Genomic DNA, 20,906 nt, shown 5'->3' with positions numbered 1-20,906 from the left:
CTCCTGGGAAAATATGGACGTATGGTAACCCTATTGGTACAAAAAATACATGCTGTTGCACATCCCTTAAATCAGAACTTTTTATAGGGAACCCGTTGTTAAATCAGAACTTTTTATAGGGAACCCGTTGTTAAGATTTTGGCAGCTCATCACTGCATAACAGACTCTCTCCCCAACATGCGATGAGATCCAGTACCTCCCATTCGGACCATGCTGGAGCTCATCTGCGAATCCGGGACTGCGTGATCTCTTGTGATGGTGGACTCTGCATGGTCACCTATGCTGATGGTCACCAAACAGGAAATGAAATTCAAAAGTTCCCGGGGCTTTTCCTGCCCACCGGGCTAGTGCATCGGAGTTGAGAGTGTTGTCCAGAGCGGTCACAAGGGAGCATTCTGGGATAACTCCCGGAGGCCAATAATGTTGAATTGCATGCACAATACCTTTAACCTGGGATTGCGATCTCGATTTAAGCGCTACTCCACTTGCCGAGGTGGAGTACAGAAACGATTTAAAGAGCCCTTTAAATCGAAAAAACTAGTTTGGTCATGTGGACGGAATCATTTTTTTTTTCGAATTAACTCAGCTAATTCCAAAATAACAGACTAGTGTAGACCAGGCCTAAGATTCACATTAGAACTATACTGATAATGTGACAATATCTGCAAGTGGCGCTGCTATGTGAAAACAAACTAGCAAGTATTTTAAGAACACAGTGAACCTATAAAATAACTAAGCCCACACTGCTAAGAGACCAAATGTGTAATATAAGTCTTTGGACAAATCCATAAGGATTCTCTAAACTACATCACACTTCCTACCATAGAATTAAGCAACAGACATCCTATTGTTTGTGGCCAATAAAACTGTTCAAATCAGCAGGACAGTCACACTTGTGCAGGAAGTTGCCGTATTCAGATTTAATGCTGCTATTAGTTAGTCTGCTTTATTCTCTGGGGTGTGTAGACTGTCAAGATTATACTTACCAGTCTTTCTAAAACAAAGATGGGCTGCAATGGACACACTTTGACCAGTTCCACGGGAGGCTTAAGCAACAGCAGGCTAATTAATGGAATTTAGGCACTCTTTTCCTTTGTGATCATTCTCACTTAAGATTCAAAGTACAAAAAACAAATTGGACACAGAGTACATGATTTTCATTCCAAACCTCATGGGATCTCACTGCGCAAATAACTCTCTCAGGTGCAAATAACTCCAGGAGAAATGTAAGTCATTCAGATATTCAAGCACATAATTTGTACCTCAACTAATAGTGGCCACAAAATTATAACCACAAAATGGATGCCACTTTTTGAAAAATCTAGCACCAAATATTCATTCCGTGGTTCTGATTTTGCTGAATTAGTCCTGAGGACTAAGAGGACATAAGATCCTGGGTATTTGAAGGATCCCTAAAAGGAGTACATCGATGAAACTAAAGGAGAGAGAGAGAGAGAGAGAGAGAGAGAGAGAGAGAGACACAGACAGACAGACAGACACATTCTTCAAAATGAAATCTGGACAGTGGAACAGCTTTCCAAGGGAAGTGGTGGGTACATCCTATTGCTTAAAGCACTTAAATTACATTTTACAATATGCTAATAAGTGTGCTATTATATTATCCTCAGCCTCTCAAATCTCCCCTTTCACCAGCAGAAGCCAGAACAGCTCTATCTGGGGGATAGGTCATTTTCAAGTGTACCAGATTTTGCTGGTCATTAGAACATAAGAACGTAAGACCAGCCATACTGGATCAGGCCAAAGGCCATCTAGCCCAATATCCTGTCTTCTGATAGTGGCTAATGCCAGGTGCCTCAGAGGGAATGACCAGAATAGGCAATCAAGTGATCCATCCACAGTCGTCCATTTCTAGCTTCTGGCAAACAGAGGCTAGGATCACAAATTGCTGCCCATTCTGGCTAATAACCATAGTTCCACACCTCAGCAGAATTAGCCTGCCTACTGCACAGCATGTTTGCCGACTGGCACAGGCACACATGCTTTAGGCTAGAGAAAAGTGCATCAGGCTGGAAGCCAGGACCACAAATTCAAAACTCACCTCTTCTACTCATTTATATTTCTCTCTCTTAGGCCTGTACTCCTACCTTAGTATCAGCCCTCCCCAACAACACTGATTTTACAAATAAGTTAACTGTGGATTTGTAGAAGGTCACTTCAGACAGAACTCAGAACAGGACGTAGGTTCTGAGGCCCAAGTCTCAGTCATACTGCCTTACAAACCCAGTGTGACAAATCTGAAGATAACTCAAGAATTAGAGGTCTGTGCTAGGGATCTGAAGGTCCAGAGTTCAAATCCAGTTTACAGTCCACATGAAGAGTCCTTACGACTGCAAATGAGGGTATCTGATTTTTCCAGTTCTCTTTTTAAAAACCGATTTATTTAATTCACACAGTGAGAAAGCTTCCTTTAAAACTGAATGTATAATTAAAAATCCATTATAATCTATAATGACACAACGCATAACAAAATACAGGCGCCTCACGTTTCAATAGTCTGTTACACATTTCTATTGCTTGTATTGCACATTGGTAGATTGCATGGTTGAGTCATGGTCCTGGTCATAAGAGTCATGGTCCTGGTCCATTCCCATCCAAATCTATAAGGGAGCCATTGTTAAAATATTAACTTAGCAGCTTCGCCTCTTACATTCCTCATGTTGGGGCTCAGGACCAGCAGGAGACATTCTGGGCTGGCCTAAAAGCTATAGCTCCTTTTCCTCCACCAGCAACAGCAGACTTTCACACCCACGCCAGCTTCCCGACATCAGATTTTTACAAACAGATCTATGGTCACGTTACAGATGAACAGCTCTGTGTTCCAAATTGTGCACGTTATTTGTCTACATAACCATGCATTGTTGTTTCTATTATCCCTGCCTCACCGCAATTCCCACAAACCTGTTGCCTCTTGCCTTTCATTAATTAGTCTGTAGACATTTTGGGATAATATCTTGTATAGCTTCCAGCACAACCAGGGCCTCTGGGTGCTACTGTAACATAAATAGCATCCCAACCTACCCCAGTCCCCCAAGTTATTCTACTCCTGAAGCAAATCTCAACCTCCCTGCCCACCATTCTCCTCTCTATCATGCTCTCCCTATTTCCATTCTATTTCATAATACAAGAATAAGAGGATGTTCAATTAAATAGAATGTCATATATTTAAAACTGATAAGAGAACAATCTGTAGGCCTCACCCCCACAACATATCAGAGGCCAAGCATTCAGTAGGATTAAAAAAAAGGATTGTACAGATAAGAACACTACATTTACATTAATTAAATACCAGAAAGGGTATAAACTCTCATGCCCAGGACCTAAATTAACCTTAAGAAGGATTTGGAAGATACTGCTTGTATAAATCAGTTAATCCAGAACTGTCCACTATGGAGTTTCTTACCCCTTCCTCTGAAACACTTAGTTCTGGCCACTGTCAGAGATAAAACGCTGGTCTAGATGGACTACTGGTCCGATCCAGTATGGCAATTCCTACAATCCTATTTCCTCCATCAACTTCTCTCTCCATCCCTTTGGTCTCCTTCTCCCTGTCCCAATATTCTACTTCTTCCTTGGTCTCTATTTCCCTTTCTTACCTTCTTTCATCCCCCTTCTCCCCACTAACTGCCAACTCATTTTAAAACTTCCCTCCCCCACCACATAGAGACAGGAAGATCTCTACAAACCCAAAATAAAGGTAAATGTGGAACCCTCTAAATCAAACTCATGTTATATTTGTAAGCCTTATCCTCACAACCTCTACCTACCACCTTTTTCTTTGTCTCCCTTTTGTTATGTTATCTTTACATGGAACATAAAGGCATAGAAATGACTTTGTGTGTGTTTCTGCGGAGTGCCTGACAGAGTTTTGGGCATTATGTATAAAAGCACAATTCAATTAAAAAGTTTGGAGATTTTTATTCAATACTTGTTGTGCCCATCCCTGTGGGAACTGCAAACACCACAGATTACGAGTGATCGACAGATAGCACTCTCTCCTGTTGCTTTCAGCAGCATGTCAATTTTGGGTAGGAATTATACTTCCCTAGGAAAGCATAAGGAACTTGATTTTTCTTAAGTACAGAAACAAGAGAGATCTGGGAAGGTGAATAAGTGACTGTAGCCAAAAGCCCAGTCTATATTTAGATTTGGCTGGGAAAGAAGATCCACAGTTATTCTCCGTCTGTTCTTTTAAGTATTTAATTGAAAGTTCCTTAGCCATGGAAACCTATGGAGAAGGCTGTAAGGCCAGAGCTTCATAGCATGCAGTAAACACAAAAAATAGAACAGCCTGACTAAGACTGACCAGGAGGTGCTGACCACACAGAGATCAATGGTATAGAGCCCTGTAAGACGTTTCCCAAGACCAACTGGAATAATTAATATTCCCTGAGCCACCTACTCAGAACTGAGATTTCAATGGACCTGAACGATAATCTCTGTTTTTAGAAGTGATGGTCCCTGAAGGAGCAGATCCAAAGGGAGAACTCTAGATTTCAAAAGACAATGATCTGAGTCTTCAGACAACTCAGCCACCAAAGCTTTCAAAGACCACACACCAATTATAGGCGAGACCAACTGGCTTGGATCTGAGAAGGCCTTCAGAAAAGGAGGCTAGTTACCTGTAACTGGAGGTTCTTTGAGATGTGTGGTCCCTATCTGTGTTCCACACATGGGGACGCATGCGCACCATGCGCCTGAGTCTGGAGACTTTTAGTAAGCAGTGTCCATTGATCCACACATATCCAATTGCTCTACTCATGCTCTGAACCAAGGGTTTAACGTGGGATGCAGACCACTCGTCCCCAGTTCCTTCTCCTATCGCAAATCCAGTTATGATCCTCAGCAGAGGGATCAGAGGGCAGGTAGTGGAATACAGATAGGGACCACACATCTTGAAGAACCTTCAGTTACAAGTAAGTAGCCTCAATTTCTTCTTCGAGTCATGGGCCCTATGTGTATTCCACACCTGGGAGATTAGCAAGCAGTAGTCAAACAAGAGGTGGGTGCAAGGATGCAGAAGTGACGACTGACTGTAATACTGTTGTCCCTACAGCTGTATCTGTAATAGAAGACTGGACCCAAAACGTAATGTCATGTGAAGGTGTGTAAGGAACTCCAGGTAGCTGCCCTACATAGCTCTAGTAGAGGTACATCTTGCAGAGCTTGAGCTTGAGTTTGCAGATACTTGCTCCAATAAGCTTCAAGTTCAAAACAACACATGCTAGCACAGAAAGGCATAACAGAACAGACAGAGGAATGGGGGAGGTATGAGAATGGTGTTAGTTAAAATGATAAAAGTTAATTTTATATATAGATAGATACACACACACACACACACTTTTAAAAATAGCATGTAAGTGTAGCAATAGAAATTGGCCTTACTTACAGTAATGCCCCTTTTACTCCACTCTGATAGTGTACAGGAGACCTAACATGGGCCTAAATTTAATTTACACCCAATTTAAGGGTATAAATGAGAATCTGGCCCAATATTTATAATTTTGTTAAAGTTATAATATTGATGATTTATGGGAGCAAAGTCCAAAAAGACTGAAAAGTGGGTATTCACCCATGAAAGCTCATGCTCCAAAACGTCTGTTAGTCTATAAGGTGCCACAGGACTCTTTGCTGCTTTTACAGATCCAGACACGGCTACCCCTCTGATACTTGAAAACTCAATGACTATCTCTCACACTCCATGCAATTTACTAAAAGCTGAAAACAGAACTGAAAAGACCACCATCAACTTGAAAAAAATGCCTGAGTTTTTGTACCTTCTATTGTTACAAAGGGGAAAATGTGTTGTTGTTTTTTCCAGTTTGCAGTCAAATACACAAAGTAAAACAATCTGTACACAGTCAATATCACTCTTTCCCCTTTCGGAAAAGTATGAATTACCCACATGCATGTTTGCAGGAGCAGTGCTATAATCAGTTATCTCCTTTGCTTGAAACGCCTTCAGACTTCATCAAGCAGAAAAACTCTATTAATTTCTTTAAATTAAATTTTAAAAAACCCTTTCAGGATGTAATATTTAAAGGGCATTCTATCAGAAGCTGGGATTTTTAGTCAATTTAAAAAAAAAAATTGACAATGTCCCTTGAACTATATTTTGAGAAACGCAATTTCAGCTAATGGTCATCCAGCATTATTGCTGGAAAGCAAAACTCGCATTCACACATCATAAAACCGGGCTGCAGGAAGTATTCGCAGACATGTGCTCCTATTTTCTTTTCTCATTGGCAAGTATTAGACATCTCATTTTATCTCATCCTATTTAGTCATAATGACTTGTAAATCTTTATTGATATCATGGCTATTGTCAAAGCAAATTACTCCACAGAAGTACTCTATTGTATTATGATAAAGAGGACTCAGAGTAGTCATCTTATACAGTCTTTTTCCTTCAGTAATTATGTAAAATTAAATAAGATGTCTGAAAGTTTAGAGCGAAGATGTAACGTAGGGTGCACACACATCCACAAAAATGACAGTTAAACAATATGAAATGCTCATGTGTTTTCTCTATCATCATAAATATGCATCGAGCTCAAAACATAGAACATAGTGTTTCTGCCCAAAAAAGCTTATAATTTAGGGCTTTGATCCCGCAACACACAGCAAAGCCCACAAGAAGCCCACAAGAGTGGGAGGCCACAAGAAAAACCAGTCAGCAGGGAATGTCCTGTGTATGAATAATGATCTGGAGGATGGCGTGGACTGCACCCCCAGCAAGTTTGCAGATGACACTAAACTGGGAGGAGTGGTAGATACGCTGGAAGGTAGGGATAGGATACAGAGGGACCAAGACAAATTAGAGGACTGGGCCAAAAGAAACCTGATGAGGTTCAACAAGGACAAGTGCAGAGTCCTGCACTTAGGACAGAAGAATCCCATGCACTGCTACAGACTAGGGACCGAATGGCTAAGCAGCAGTTCTGCAGAAAAGGTCCCAGGGTTACAGTGGACGAGAAGCTGGATATGAGTCAACAGTGTGCCCTTGCTGCCAAGAAGGCTAACGGCATTTTGAGCTGTATAACTAGGGGCATTGCCAGCAGATCGAGGGACGTGATCATTCCCCTCTATTCGACATTGGTGAGGCCTCATCTGGAGTACTGTGTCCAGTTTGGAGCCCCACACAACAAGAAGGATGTGGAAAAATTGGAAAGAGTCCAGTGGAGGGCAACAAAAATGATTAGGGGGCTGGAGCACATGACTTATGAGGAGAGGCTAAGGAAATTGGGACTGTTTAGTCTGCAGAAGAGAAGAATGAGGGGGGGATTTGATAGCTGCTTTCAACTACCTGAAAGGGGGTTGCAAAGAGGATGGATCTAGACTGTTCTCAGTGGTACCTGATGTCAAAACAAGGAGTAATAGTCTCAAGTTGCAGTGGGGGAGATTTAGGTTGGATATTAGGAAAAACTTTTTCACTAGGAGGGTGGTGAAGCACTGGAATAGGTTACCTAGGGAGGTGGTGGACTCTCCTTCCTTGGAGAGGTTTAAGGTCAGGCTTGACAAAGCCCTGACTGGGATGATTTAGTTGGGTTTGGTCCTGCTTTGAGCAGGGGGTTGGACTAGATGACCTCCTGAGGTCCCTTCCAACCCTGATATTCTATGACCAATGGGGAGAGAAGATACTTTCAAATGGGGGGGGGGGGGGTTGTGCTCTTTGTTGTTCTCTCTGAGACGAAGAGAGGGACCAAGCAAGTAATCCAGCTCCTACTGAATGATACTATTTCTGTAATTTTAGATGTAAGTAATAGCAAGGAAATGTATCTTTTGTTTTAGCTTGTGAATTTTCCCTATGCTAAGAGGGAGGTTTAGTCCTGTTTTTTGTAACTTTGAAGTTTTGCCTAGAGGGGTATCCTCTGTGTTTTAAATCTTACTACCCTGTAAAATTACCTTCCATCCTGATTTTACAGAGGTGCTTCTTTTATTTTTTTTCTTTATAATAAAGTTCTGTTTTTAAGAATCTGATTGGATTTTTAGTGTCCTAAAAACCCATGGATCTGGTCTGTAATCACCTTGTTTACCTATCTGGTTGGTATATTATTCTCAAGCCTCCCCAGGAAAGGGGGTAAAGAGGCTTGGGGGGATATTTTGGGGAAACAGGAACTCTCTTTCCTGAATCTTTGTCTAACTCACTTGGTGGTGGCTGCGACACTGTCCAAGGACAAGGAAGAATTTGTACCTTGGGGACGTTTTTAACCTAAGTTGGTAGAAATAAGCTTAGGGGGTCTTTCATGCGGGTCCCCACATCTGTACCCCAGAGTTCAGAGTGGGGAGGGAACCCTGACACATGTATAAAAGAATTATTTCTCAATCAAAAAATTCCAAACTTGACAAAGATCTACACAAGTTTAAAGTATACATTTTAGACCCCCAATTCAGCAAGCCTTCAGACACATGCTTATCTTCACAATTTTTTTATAGACTACTCAGATCCATAATGTCAAGCATTTGTTAAAGTACTTGCAGGATCAGTGCCTAAGTTACCAAAGCACAAAACAAAAACCAAAGAAAACCTTGATAAGATAGCTAGAAATGTCTAAGTAAAATTTTTTGTGGTTTGGGTTTTTTTTATTTTTATTTTTTTAAATATTTAATTATGGTTTGAGAACAAACACATTAGGACTTTTTTTTCCCAGAAAAGTAAGTACCTGAAATAAGTACTTATACTGGAACTGCCATAATTAGAGCATTACTAATAGGACACTATAAGACTTGATTCTGGTGGTTTCTCCGTGTGCCATCTCTGGCAAAGCCCTTAGCCTATTATTCAGTTTCCCCACCCATATAAAAGGCAGTACCATTTACTTAATCTGAAGGTTAGCTAGGGTTTGTGAAGAGCTCTGAATATTAAAAATTCTCTATAAATGCTCAGTATTTTTCATCAAAATATGATGCAGTAATTAGTGGGACAAAATAACCCTTCATCTTCCTCCAAGAGGAAAATCCTTTGGGAATTTTGTTATTTAGGGTTGCCTTTTGGCTTCTTCTCCCCATACACATACACCCCTAAAATGTCAACAAAAGGGAAGGCACTGCAAATCTTTTTTCAGTGATAGTCTAGTAATAAGATTATAGAGTCAATATGTGGTTTTACAGTATTTCTACTCTAGCCTTGTAATTTTTCTTCAGGAATGCCACTAAGTAATTATAAAGGACATATACTAATGCACATGCACTACTGACTAGTGCTGGGGTAGGCAACCTATGGCATGTGTGCCGCCTTCGGCACGTGAGCTGATTTTCAGTGGCACTCACACTGCCTGGGTCCTCGCCACCAGTCCGAGAGGCTCTGCATTTTAATTTAATTTTAAATTAAGCTTCTTAAAACATTTTTAAAACCTTATTTACTTTAACATACAACAATAGTTTAGTTATATTTTATAAACTTATAGAAAGAGACCTTCTAAAAACATTACAATGTATTACTGGCACATGAAATCTTAAATTAGAGTGAATAAATAAAGACTCGGCACACCACTTCTGAAAGGTTGCCGACCCCGGGACTAGTGTATATGAGTAACTAGGAAGGCAACTGTAAAGCCAGTTTAGACATCAAACAGTTATTTGATAAATAAGTTTTTATGCAGCTACAAATCAGATTAGAAATACATAAACTGAAGCTGGGATACCTTTTGAATTAATCAAACTCAAAGCTTTAGGGAAAATAAATATGAAACAATTAGCTGCAATGCATTAACATGATCAGTTCAGCTGTTCAAATCCAGCGAGCAATTTGAGACTCTAAAAGAACTTCAGGAATGGTGAAAATTGTTTGATTATTCAGAAGCAAATGAGAACTACACCAGGAAAGATTGTACATGTAATAAACTCTTACCCCCTTTGGCTCAGGCACAATCAAATGAGTACACTTATTATTGAGGCTCAGCTGGCAATCCCCTCCATAAAAAGTAATCAAAGCCCACAGCACACTTCGGTCTTCAGATGAAATCTAATAGGAAGTTAAAAATAAACCTTTTAGATGTATGCAACAACACTTCTTTTGCTTTAAGAGCATTATTATAGCTTGTAAAATACTGTTTAGCAATTTGACTAATGTTCTACTTTGCACCATTTTTAAATAAAGGATTAGTATGAAAGTTTACAAAAAAACAGTGAAAGACAATTCCATAACCCATACACTGAGAAGAAACTTTAGAGATGTTCTTGACTTTTGCTAACCTGAAAATAAGGTATTATTGGGGGGCGGGGGGGGAGAAAGCAATTAACAACTATAGAACTAAAATGCCAATATCAAGTTTTGTAGATTCATTCAAGACAGCCTGTTTATTTAGCTTCAACCATTACCTTACAAAACTGGCTACTCGAAAAAAAAACCCTTATAATAAAAAGGACTGCTTTATGGACTTTACTTGCATCAACATTCTCCAACCTAGGGAATGTCATTATTGAATAACAATAATCTGTTGGTTATCCAAGGCAATGGCTACCTAATTCCTAGGGACTGTATGTAATTGTAATGATCAAGACACCCGCAGCCTTAAAAAAAAAATCCCAGCTTCAATATTCTTCAAATGAACTTATCCTCATCCTTAAAAATCTGAAGTATTAATGTCTGTTAGGGAAAATGGCACTAACAAAAAGTAAAACAGAATTGAAACCAAGAGACCACATTTAACAACACATGAAGACAACCAGAAGAGCTTGTTGCCTCTAACAGATTATGTTCTATTCTGCCTGACATGCCAGGTAAACCTGGACAATCATTCGTATGCAACAGAAAATTAACATTTTTCCTTACAGCACCAGCAATAGCAGCAATTTAAAACTATAGGGCATCAACCTGTAAAGGTGAATGCACCTGTTCACACACTGATTTCAATAGGAATGCTCACAGTGTTCAGAGTTAAGCAAGTGCATACATCTTCCCAGGGCTCTAGCCTAGCCTGTCTCAAATTTTAGATGTGGCACCTCCAGTAAAGTGTTAGTGCACAGAAGAATAGGTATAATCATAGCGATCAGTTATTCTGCAAAGTTTTCCTGCTTAGTGCATGGATAACAAGCAAAACAAAAAATCCCAAAAATAAGAAGTTGCAAATAATTTAAAAGTAAAAGGCACATAATTCCTACATGCTGCTCTCTGCATACTACAGTATCTCTTTACTGCTGAATGCCATATAAATCATTCCCCTTTTATGCTAAGTGTTGAATGATTGTGTGGATCCCCATGTGTGATATCCAATTCAGTAATTAGGGTCATGCTGCTCAGGTAGTGGTACACCAAAGAAGAAAAGTCATGGTACATGTAGAAAGATAAGGAAAACAAGAATCAGAATACAAAAGTATACAAATGTATTGTAATTATTCTAAGTTATATTTCTTTTAAATGGTTATATTCTCACCTGAGAGAGACAAGCAGTGACTCCAAAAAAGATCTGACATGATTCGGGAGAGAAACCATTCACCCTGGGAAACAGATGTCAAGGACATAACAAAACCAACATGGAAATTTTTTGAGGGGTTTCGGAAGAGAATTAATGATGTTATGCACAGCACTTCGCATAGATTTGACCATTAAAAAAGCCAAACCAACCAACCAACCAACAAACGCTAGTCTTTCAAAGTGAGAGGTTTTTTTCTTCAAGTTGCAAGTTTCAGTAAAAATTTAAAAGTTTCTAGTCAAACTGATCCAGATTACTTCGAACTACTGCGGGGGCCCTACATGATAGTGTGAACTGGCTCCTCCTGGACAGCCTTTTCAGCACATTCTATCCCACTAAAAGAAAAAAAGAAAAACAAAGACATGAAATCATCAACTTATTTTTCAGACATGTATCTTGTCTTTATAACCACGGGCCCTCCATGTAGGAGGATCACAATCACATAACTCTGCCTGACTTTTTGATATTTTATTCCTGTTTTTCTTATGATTTAGCTCCTGAACCTACAAACACTAACACTCTCATTGGGACCACTTATATGCGTCAAGTTAAGCATGTACAGAAGAAGGACCTTAATTTTGACTTAGTTTTGTTCCCCCGCCCCCACCACGTGCTTTGGAAGGGCAAGGGAATCATAAATATTATAAACAATACTAAGATTTTGTTTTTTGGATTTCATTGTCTTTTCAGAGCAGTGAAATGGTGCTCTTTTTGTAAAGAGTTCAACAAAATCTAATTAAAAATTGATTTGTACTTCACAATTTATACAGAAAGTATGTGTATACTTCTTGCTGATATACTCCTGTTCTCTGTACAGTTGAGGGCACCAGTGAAACTAATGAGACGCTTGGAAGTTATTTACTGAGCTACTGCTGATCAATATGTTGTGAGCAGCTGCTAAGGCAGGGACTAGACCACCACACCTCATCCAAGCAGCAGAGGATTCTGCCTTAGCTCTTTTTTCCTTTTTTAGCAGTATGAAAGTGAAACTTTCAGACAGCTTAATAGTACTATACTGAGGAAAAAAAAAAAAGAAAACGTATTCAAAGATGGCAATAGCATGCCCATTATTGTACATTTCTATTGGCTAAACCTGTAACAGGTTGTCTGGAAGAGCTATTTTTCAAATGTTTACAACGTTCAGCAGAACTTTGAGGATAAAAAACATTTACAGTCATTTTATGTAGTACTCTCATATGCCTCCATGGCTTCACTTTTTTCCCCCTTAATACACACACTAGAGCTTTTGCCTGGCCTTGGTTTCTGTTTGAAAACACTGATTAGAGAATGCTGGAAACTGCCAGGCAACAGAAGGAAAATTCTTCAAATTAAGTCAGCACTACAGAATACACAGGACATAAACATATTAATAACACTATGCACATTTTAACCACAACATGCATGTTCAAGAAAAAAAAACACTGTTGAGACATTATTTTATACAGATGATATAGATATAAATACATACACACATACTGTAATTGACATCACATAACGCAAAAACCTCTTATGATTGCACCTTTAATTCCTATATTACCATAAAGTGCCATGAACACGTACGGCACCCTGTAAATAATAACTAAACCACAAGGACTGAAGAAAGACCGTACATAGCAAGTGGAAAGCTGTCAATGACTGCCACAGCACACTAAAATTTACAAGAATATAACCAGTTTTACTGCTGTTACATATAGAGTTCAAAAAGCAATAAGACTAATGAAAAGTTCTTGTATGTTTCACTTTAATACTGCTTAGAAACATATAATAGAAGGCAGAGGTTCAATCCTTTGCTATTTGGTGGAGGTCTATTCCCTGCATTAGCAGCTGCTCATAGCATACTCAGCAACAATTTCCAAGTTTCAATGGAGATCTCACTTGTATACAGAGCAAGAGTGGAACTGATCCTTTTCATTCTGCCTCTAAGAAAAATTAGAAGAAGCAGAACAAAGGTGTGAAAAGTGGGAGCGGAAGACAAGAAAGAAAGAATGGGAAATGTAAAGCTGTTATTTTCCAGCAGCAAAGAAGGAGAAGAGTGCAGACTGCCTCCTACCCTCTGTCAGAGCAGTGAGAAAGAGAGAAACTCCTCCCACTGCCTCTTCGGTTGCTAGTAGGGAGAAAGTATAATTGACCCTCTTTTCAGGATGGTAAAATAGGAAAAATGATCTGTGCTCACCTGAATATTTGTTTTCTTTGAGTAATAAGAACAGCAGATCCATTACAATGTATACGTCAGCCTGCTTGCAGGTTGGGGACAGAACCAGATTTGTCAGACGCTGGCACCAGGGGAATACCCTGCTCCCTTAAGTTCCCTACTGCTGAGATGAATTATCCTGGCTGTAGAAGTTAATTTCAGTTCTAGTCACACCATCTCAAAAAAGATACATTAGAATTGGAAAAGGTACAGAGAAGGGCAACAACGATTAAGGGTATGGAAAAGCTTCTGTATGAAGAGTGATTAAAAAGACTGGGACTTTTCAGCTTGGAAAAGAGACAACTAAGGGGAGATATGATAAAAGGCTATATCATGACTGGTGTGGAGAAAATGAATAAGGAAGTATTATTTACTCCACATAACACAATAACCTGTCTCTTCTCCCCTCTCCCCCCGCAATGAAATTAATTGGCAGCATGCTTAAAATAAAAGGAAATATTTCTTCACATAACTCACAATCAACCTGTGGAACTCGTTGCAAGGGAATGTAGTGAAGACCAAAACTATAACACTGTTCTAGATATGTTCATGGAGGATAGGTCCATCAATGGCTATTAGCCAAGATGGTCAGGGATGCAACTCCATGCTCTGGGGTGTCTTTAGCCTCTGATTGTCAGGAGCTAGGACTGGATGATGGAATGGATAACTCAAGATTGCCTGTCCTGTTCGTTCCCCCTGAAGCTCCTGGCATTGGCCACTGTCAGATGACAGGATGCTGGGATAGATGGGACCATTGGTCTGGCCCAATATGGCTGTTCTTATGTAAATCTACCTTCCTAAATAGTAGGTTGTGTTAACTGTATTTTCAGGAAAAACATAAGGGTTTCTCCTACTACAAAGCATGGTAAATTGCACTTAACAACAACAAAGCCAAATCTTTGGATGTCCATAGCCATCTCTATTCTGTATGATCCATTTGTGTGCAGGATGGGCCAGATCTGGGGACCTCATCACTCTAAGAAAATAATTCTCCATGTAATCACAGATAATTTTTCTATTCTTCATTCCAAGGTCCACAGAACTGTTAAAATAGGATTTTTATAGCAGTGTGCCTCCAGGGTGAGAAGCAGGGCAATCATTTTAATATGGATATCCAAAATGAGGTAGTGCATATATTATATCCTCCATCTTCCACTGGGAAGTAAGCATGGAAAAGACTTCTGCCAAAACTAAGGAAATGGCATTCACTAAGACTGGATGACCAATATACAGAATTTGGTGAAGTTATGTACTGATGGCTATGTGGCAGTCTAGCAGATCTCGATATTGTATAGGAGACATGACTACTCTGCCCTGAGACTGTCAGTGATTCTAAGGACTGGACTTTGTTATCTATGGAAGGAACAGTGCTCTGAGACCTCAATTAATCACTGTGTTCTAGCTGGTAGGTGCTGTATTCTCTCTTTCTGGAATCTTCCCTGAAAAGAATCAGGAGAACCACCAAAAAAGGGCAGAGAATATACAACTGGAGCTAGATCTCTGAAAACAGATAAGATTGGGTAAGAGGCAGGGGAGATATCTATCCAGTAATTCCAGGTGTCATATACACTTTAGATCACAGACGCATGCCTCTGAATGAGTTCCGAATTCATAATAGGCTCCTAAGAACTGGATTTTTGTTTCTGATACTACTTGCTTTCCATTATGGCCATCTTCATCTTCTGTTATTCTTCTAAGATGAAACCTTGTACTTGATAGTATTTATCCTCATCCCCAGACAATGACCGACTTCCTTGCTATCATATGCATGTATTTGTCCTGAATCCAAGATACTCCAGGAACCGTATCACTCAGTGTATTTGCTTCAGCTTTCTCTTTGTACAGATCCCTGATCAGAAAAATTGTCTAGAAAAAGATAAGCAAATTTCCTTCTTCCCTAAATCCAGCATTACTGATACCATGATCCTAGAGAGAGTCCGTAGGGAGCACATTGTAACATCAAATGAAAATGATTGAAGCTGAGAAAAGAAAAAGGGTGTGATTCATCTGCAAAACATAAAGAACTGTCTGAAGATAGTAAAATGGGAATGCTCTGAAGACAAACCTCCTTTAGATGCCTCAGACAGGGCCCTGCTCCGCTTCTCCCTGGTTCTCTGAAGCTAAAAATGAGGAGCAGGCTGCAATCCATCACCAGATGAGCATGACTGATGACTGAATTCATGCGATGGCCTTTGCATGGGTTGCTGAGACTGGGAACTAGATAAAATTGTTCCTGTAATTCTTATGTAGCTCCATAGGGTTTTCCCTCTGGACAGTGTCCTGTGACCACATTTGATGAAAGCTATAAGTATCCCTATTGATGCTGGAAAAACCTCAGGAGGGTAAGGGGAGTTCAGGGGAAGCTCCCAAAAAGTAAAATGCAGCCCTGGGACACTAATCTAGTGTAATGAACTAAATTGTTAGTCTGAAAAATCTGAAATAAACTTTGTAATTTTCCTCAGAAAAGCTCTGCAGCCAGGGGATCTGATTGAGCCACCTGTTGCTGGGGAGGCAAAAAAGAAAATGGAAGGAACTTCAGAAGGCAGGGCATTCCCCTGCTCCCAGGCTCTGACAGGTCTGCTTCTGCCCCTACTCTGCAAACAGACTGAAATTCCAATTGTAATGGAGCTGTGGACCTCAGCAAGACGAGGACAAGCTCCAAAAGAACTTATCAGACAAGTCAAGAATGACATAAAATATAGGGCCCCGCAGGGACAGGGACAGGACATGATACTCCCCATACAGGACATGCTCTTGCTGTCTCTAAATAAGTAAACAAACTCTGCAATAGAGCATTCATGGTGGAATTTCAAAAGTGATTAAGTGTTGGCCTAATTCTGCTGCCAGTGAAGTTGTGGAAGTAGTAAGGCCAATGCTGAGCACTTCTAAAAATCCTATCACAGGATTATTTTCAGATTATCCCTCCTCACACTTTCTAGCAGCTTCCCCTGGACCCATAAGGGGTGCGCCCTCAACAGCTCTCAACTTTCTTATCAGATTCTGGCAAGTAGCTATAGTCTACTGGCTAGTAGTTTTCTAGCAGCTATCTGGTAAGTATTTCAAGCCCTTTTAAACATTCAAAGGGCAGAAAAAGATCACTGCATCTTTGGCAGTCAAAAAAACCTCTATCCTTTTATACCTGGATCTGGTACAAAGGGAAGAAAAGGTAACACAAGATTGTGAGATCATCTGCCAGGCAATTCTCACAGAAGGGAAGCATCAGCCTGAATCACTGTCTGTTATAAAGGGTCTCCTAGGACCAAATTTTCAAACAAGCTTCAAACTTCACCCTTGCAATAAGGTTACTTCATTACCCAATCTGCATCCCTGGACACAAACAGGCTATACACAAACAAACTGGTGAAGTAGGCAACTACCTGGTTTCTTTGTGCAAATCCAAACTGCTTATGCACAAGTGTAGAGGCCTGTCTGAAAATTTGGCCACCAACATCCAGAAATGATAATGATAACATGGTATTTTTCTGCTTACTTGTGTCTCCACAGCTTGCAGGTTTTGCTTTATTTAATGTAGAGATTGTAAAAAATTCTGAATCGATGTCCTAAAGACTGGGAGGAGCTGCATGGCTTCCCCACACTGCCCTGCCAACATGCAAATCCTTCCTTTTCACAAAGCGATTACTCTATATCTGACCTATCAGTACTCATCCTCAAAGGAAGCCTGCATAATATTTTCAAAAGACGAGCCTGGGAGCCTAAGTTCATAATTTTGCTAGACACTAAAAATCAGGAACTGACTAGAGACCATGGATTTATGGTTTATTACAACATTCTATAACCCACAAACAACACCGCACCCCCCAGCTGCTTTCCTCCCAATGACTGGAGAGATGTTAATGGATCACTTCACTTGAATGGTCCCTTGGAATATGTAGTAACTACTTAAGCTAAAAAAACAGGAGTACTTGTGGCACCTTAAAGACTAACAAATTTATTTTAGCATGAGCTTTCGTGAGCTAAAGCTAAAGCTCACTTCTTCGGATGCATCCGAAGAAGTGAGCTTTAGCTCACGAAAGCTCATGCTAAAATAAATTTGTTAGTCTTTAAGGTGCCACAAGTACTCCTGTTTTTTTTGCGGATACAGACTAACACGGCTGCTACTCTGAAACCTGTACTTAAGCTAAACAATTTGTTCTATCTTGTATTTAGCCCATGTTGTCTCTCTACTATCCTGGCACTGACTTGGCTACAACACTGCATAAATCTTTCTCTGGACATCCCTATTGGCAAAAAAGTGTAAGAGCTTGTCTACTCTTACCAGGGGTTCGACACGTGATGATCGATGCATCGGCAGCCAATCGCTCTCCCGTCGACTCCTGTACTCCACCTTAACGAGAAGTGCAAGGGGAGTCGACGGTGGACCCCGCAGTAAGTAGATATAAGTACGTCGACTTCAGCTACGCTATTCACATAGCTGAAGTTGCGTAACTTAGATCGATCTCCCCCTGTAGTGTAGACAAGGCCTTAGCATCCACATCCATTCAATCTTTGGCTTGGCAGAAAAGCCAAAATGTTAAGTAGCCTGAGGGCCTTCACTTAAAATAACATCGAAGGATGGCATTGCTACCAACTGAAAAATACACTAAAAAATTTTTAAAAATGACACCTTCAATAAATAGTAATAGAAGTAATATAGCACGGGGAATGCACTACCACATGCTACAGAGTTATGAATGCTATTAAAGAAATCACCTGGCAACATGGGCAGCGCGTGAACCACTGGCTGTGGGAGGCTAGCGCCTAGTCCTACCCTTTCCACCCAAAGCCCCACCCCGGAGTGCCGGGAGGGTGGGTGGCACAGCCCCAGCCCTGGAGCACTGGGGGGCAGTGTGGCCCCAGCGCCAGCCCCAGCCCAGGCCACGGTACTGAGTCAGGGGAACTGGCAGGAGGGGTCATGGGGTGGAGCATAGGCAGGGCCAAGCTTGGCTGTTTGGGAAGGCCTGGCAATAATCATTACAGATAAATTATACCACCATTTTTATATGTTCATATCTTTAGAAGTTCACTTATTTGGCTGAAATTTCCATACTTTGCCTCTCCTGAAAGATTATTTGTTTTGATAGTGTAAACTCTGAAAAAGTGAAAAAAAAAATCCTCACTTTCCCCCATTTTAAACGAATGTACTACTTTTCCCTTCCTCACAAATAATTCACAAACGGCTCAGTTTTGAAACGTGCCTTGCTAATAGCCTTCACAAGCAAATATGTCCATGAACAAGTTTTTAAAAACTTGGCAAAATAAAGTGATTTAAAAAAAAATCACCCTTGGACATAAGCATCTGCTAACCATTTCTGCAATGCCTAATTAAAGCCTATCACTCTTTGTTACATTAACACTGCATGTTCTCCCCATCCAATCAGACATGCACAGGGGTAGCTACTCGTGGGCTGCTGCTTGGAAAACTTGCTGCAGAGATACTGTACATATTTCATTGAAACAGAAACAAGTTACTGCAAAAGAACTGCCACAAACTGAGAGCATTAAAAAAAATAAAGGACTAACCAATTTAGAGCATCTGTGAAATGGCTGCTCCATAGGCCGATAGACTGCAAATTCAAAACTTTCATTAAAAATAAATAATTCTGGCCCCTTTATACAAAAGATACAATCATCACAACATAAAGAGACATGCTGCTACTGAGTTAACCCAGACTGGCAGAAAACTGTCTCAAGGCAGTAGTAGAACCAAAGGCTGGGGAACTTGCCACTTTATTCACCTTCACTGAAGGTTTAACTTCAAAGCCTGCCTGGAACCACTGAATGCTGATAATCCTGAAGTTGTCTTTGCAAGTCATCCATGCGACTCCCACCCCCACACTTCTTCATTTTTTATTAAATGGAAATGCAATACATTGTAAAATACAACACTTAGGCCAGATAAGGTTGCAAAATTAAAATAAAAGTTAAGGAAGTTCTAAGTTATGATTATACAGCAACATTGACTCAGCCAACCTGCACGAACAGTGTCGTCTGATGCAGATTTTACAGCATAAACACTAATAAAGCTACATTCTTAATCAGAAAGAACAGGTATAGATAATACTAGACATATACAGTGTAACCGAATTATTATTTATTATTTGCATTGTGATGACACTATTATTAGATCTTTAGGCCTCGATACTGTAAATGTGTATGCATGTGGTTTACATTTACTACCACGGGTAGTAACAGTGGGACTACCTGCATTAGTAAGGTTAACCACATGTGTAAACGCTTGCAGTATCAGGGCCTTATCTTCTGTATTTCCTGATTTTTGGCTTTAACAGTGAACCCATATTGCTGCAACAGATTTTAGCATTTAATATGCAGAACATATACTTTAATTTTGACATATTTTTCATACAGTATGTTCCTATTGAGTCGTTCAAATTGTAAGGATACGGCAGAAGAGCTCCACACTGAACAGACAAAGTCACCCAGGAAGGCTGCAAGACAAAATTAATGAAGTATATTTTTAGTGAAGTATCTGCAGTAATACACACAAATAATAGTTTGATTTCTGTTTGTATTCATTTTAAAACCACTCTTCAGTTCTATACCTTTCATCTTAGGATCACCAAGTGCTTTATAAACAATTTACTTAATGTTCACAACACCCCAAATGATATTACTAGCTTTTAAACACAGCTAAACTGACCAAGGCAGCAGCAAAGATTGGAATAGAACCCAGGTTTCCTGACTTCCAGTCCCCTGCTTTAAACACTGTATATTTAGACTCCCTTAAAGATATGTAGAATCCAAGATATAGTATTTATTTTGAGGATTTAATTCTCTCCCCCCTCCCAAACATTCATTTTGTTTTTCCTTAAACTTTTTTAAGCTTTACCTTTTCCATTTTCTCTATTTCTTTTCCCTATTTTAGCTACACACTATAACTCCCTCTCTCTTCATACTTAGGCTTATCTTCTTGATTTACAAGCTCATACTATGATGTTATCAGATCAGACTAAACAGTTTAGCTGAAAGTCCTGCCCTTCTACTTGACAAATGTTTTAAAAAAAAATGTTGGTACTACTACATGAAATTAAATTATTTAAATTAAAGCCATTAGGAAGTGGAAAGCACTGTTAATGCTTCTAAATCCTTCCTCTGCACCTAAGACTGACAGCAATCTCCTTGTTTGTGCATACATAAGTAAGTCACAGAGCATTCATCAGCCATAGCATACAATGTGTCTGCAAGTGCCCCAGCTGAACAGATCCATATCTACTGTATACAAAAGCAGGGGCACTGAGTCACCAGAAGAGATAGAACTTAGAGAG

General features: G+C 39.9%; 1 protein-coding gene across 4 annotated transcripts in view; it reads right to left on the bottom strand.

The window, feature by feature from the left end:
• The window catches only part of PAXIP1 (PAX interacting protein 1), an 89,271-nt gene that overhangs the window by 60,092 nt on the left and 8,273 nt on the right, over nt 1–20,906 (bottom strand). For all 4 annotated transcript variants that reach the window (XM_045006301.1, XM_045006300.1, XR_006577063.1 and 1 more), the window contains exons 3-5: nt 20,026–20,069; nt 11,394–11,457; nt 9,869–9,982 (exon numbers count right to left, since the gene is read on the bottom strand). In XM_045006301.1, the coding sequence (XP_044862236.1) occupies nt 9,869–9,982; nt 11,394–11,457; nt 20,026–20,069 (222 nt within the window). The remainder of the gene's footprint in view (nt 1–9,868; nt 9,983–11,393; nt 11,458–20,025; nt 20,070–20,906) is intronic.

This window comes from Mauremys mutica, chromosome 2 (genome assembly GCF_020497125.1).
Source record: "Mauremys mutica isolate MM-2020 ecotype Southern chromosome 2, ASM2049712v1, whole genome shotgun sequence".
NCBI lineage: Eukaryota > Metazoa > Chordata > Testudines > Geoemydidae > Mauremys > Mauremys mutica.
This window is presented reverse-complemented; position numbering and strand designations above follow the sequence as displayed.